General features: G+C 32.5%; 1 protein-coding gene across 1 annotated transcript in view; it reads left to right on the top strand.

The window, feature by feature from the left end:
- Positions 1-1,840, top strand: part of LOC119576634 — a 26,204-nt gene extending 24,364 nt beyond the window's left edge. The window contains 2 exon segments of the mRNA XM_037924290.1: positions 338-454; positions 1,720-1,840. Coding sequence (XP_037780218.1) covers positions 338-454; positions 1,720-1,805 — 203 coding nt within the window. The 3' untranslated portion in view covers positions 1,806-1,840.
- The last annotated feature ends 660 nt before the right edge of the window (positions 1,841-2,500 follow it).

The raw sequence follows: 2,500 nt of genomic DNA, 5'->3' as shown, positions 1-2,500 counted from the left end.
CTCAACGGAGGCAAATATCTCGAGTTTACTGAACGAAAGCAAGTAATTCAAAATATAAAATAAAAAAAATATGCATGATATATCTTTATTCTTGAAGAATGTGATACTACATTATGATTTATAAAGAACCTGAGATTATGTATATTCACAAATAAGGTATAAACTTTTTATACTGCTTGAAGAGTAATTTGGAAGCTTAATCAATGCATCAGAGATAATCTATCTGAGGAAGAGGAAATAAAAGTAAAGAATAAAAGTTAGATGTACTGAAAGTGGTGTCAGTTTCATTCCAGTGAAATAAATGCTTCTTATTCTATAAATGCTTCTTATTCTTCAGGCGAGTCTCCCTTCTTCGGCGGGGAGCAACCCTCGACCGCCGACTGTGCCGTCTTCGGCCAACTGGCGCAGCTCAAGTGGAATGCCCCGGGATCCTCCTATGAAAGCATAGTCACAGGTGCATTTACGAAACGCACGATTCACCTACTTATACATGTGCAGGGTTTTAAGAATGAACTGCACCTTTGTTGATTACCGTTTTTCCTGGATTTCTTCCACGTTAATTTTTTTCTCAACATATGAACCGTATGGTTTGTCTAAAGCAACGGCCTGCTGTATTCAGTGAGTGGTAATGGTAGTTTCTGTATAAACCTGTTATAATTCTGTTATTTTTTCGTCTGGTACATTTGTTTGTTTTGACCATTCTGGAAATTCACAAATACCGCCTTACTGAAGCAAAAACTTACCTGGGGACTTCACCCCCAAGCCCCACCTTCTCACTATAGTGTGATAGTAACAATAACTGATCCGATTTTACGTCTCTGAGGATGAGGATGTATGTGCTGCTAATGACCTTAGATGACGCGGCAGAAAAAAGTAACAGTAACACAGTATTCAACGATATTCTTAGCAATCATTGATATTTCATTATGAGTGCTTTATCATTATCTTTGTGAAAACTCTTAAGTATGCTCTAGAATAGTAGACTTAAAACTCGCACATACATACATATACAAGCATTTGGCAGGGATCAAAATTCCTTTTACAGATTTTCCTACAACAAAAGATGTTATAGAATATATGTTTTATATATATATATATATATATATATATATATATATATATATGTTGTGTGTGTGTGTGTGTGTGTGTGTGTGTGTGTGTGTGTGTGTGTGTGTTATATATATATATATATATATATATATATATATATATGTTATATATATATATATATTATGTCATATATGTTATAGATATCTGTGTTTTATTATCACAAAGTGATATGATTTTATTACTTACGAACAAATAAGTCTCTTTCTTTCTTTCTTTTTTCTTTCTTTCTTTCTTTTTCTTTCATTCTTTCATTATCTCTCTCTCTCTCTCTCTCTCTCTCTCTCTCTCTCTCTCTCTCTCTCTCTTCTCTCTCTCTCTCTCTCTCTTATAGGACTGTTGCATTAGTAAAGCGTGTAGATGGTTATCAATAGGACCTCCAATCACATGAGTCCCGACTGTCAACTGTCTGAATTCGGCAGAACATCCATTACTCAAGTATGGATCATTGGCAATACGTTAGCACACGCGCGCGCGTCTGTGTTTGTGTGTATGTGTGTGTGTGTGTGTGTATGTGTGTGTGTGTGTGTGTGTGTGTGTGTGTGTGTGTGTGTGTGTGTGTGTGTGTGTGTGTGTGTGTGTCGCATATTTAATTTCCTCTTAACCTTCCAGAAGCGTATCCGAACCTCAGTGAGTACTGCGACCGAATGAGAGACCGAATCTACCCTGACTGGAACCAGCTCCTCAAACCCGAGTGAACCGCCACGAACCACAGTCCTTCGATTCCTCCGCTAGACAATAATGTGATATATATGTATTCTGTTTGTGAATGTGCATTCCTTACGTATGATGCTAAATAATGTGACAACATGATATAAAATCGGCTTCAAGTTGGATTTTATTAACCTGTAAGATATTATAGATAAAGAAATTATCTGAATTCAGAATCCTTTATTGTAATGTTATTGCTAACGATACTATCGCTATTATTATAATGATAATGGGCATTATCATTGTTATCATTTTTTTTCTTATTATCATTTTACTCTTATTATTAACATAAGCATCGATATTACTATTGTTATTAATAATATTGCTTATCATTAATATATATTCATTATCATTATCATCAGTATTTCTTATCATCATTATGATTATCATCATTTTCATTACTACTATTATTATCACTATTTTTACTGTTAGTGTTGTTATGATTGTTATCATTATTATCATTATTGATATTATTTTTGTATTATCGTTATTATTTATTTATCATTCTCATTATCGTTATAATTTATCTATCATTATTATTATTATTATTATTATTATCATCATTACTATTATTATTAACATAAGTATCTATACATATCGCATTATTTTACCATTATACAAGAACATTATCATTAATTATTATTGTATCATTATTATTAGTTATTATTATTTATTATATTAT

The sequence above is a fragment of the Penaeus monodon genome, chromosome 9 (genome assembly GCF_015228065.2).
Source record: "Penaeus monodon isolate SGIC_2016 chromosome 9, NSTDA_Pmon_1, whole genome shotgun sequence".
Lineage (NCBI taxonomy): Eukaryota > Metazoa > Arthropoda > Malacostraca > Decapoda > Penaeidae > Penaeus > Penaeus monodon.
The sequence above is the reverse complement of the archived record's forward strand: the minus strand, read 5'-3'. Positions and strand labels throughout refer to the sequence as shown.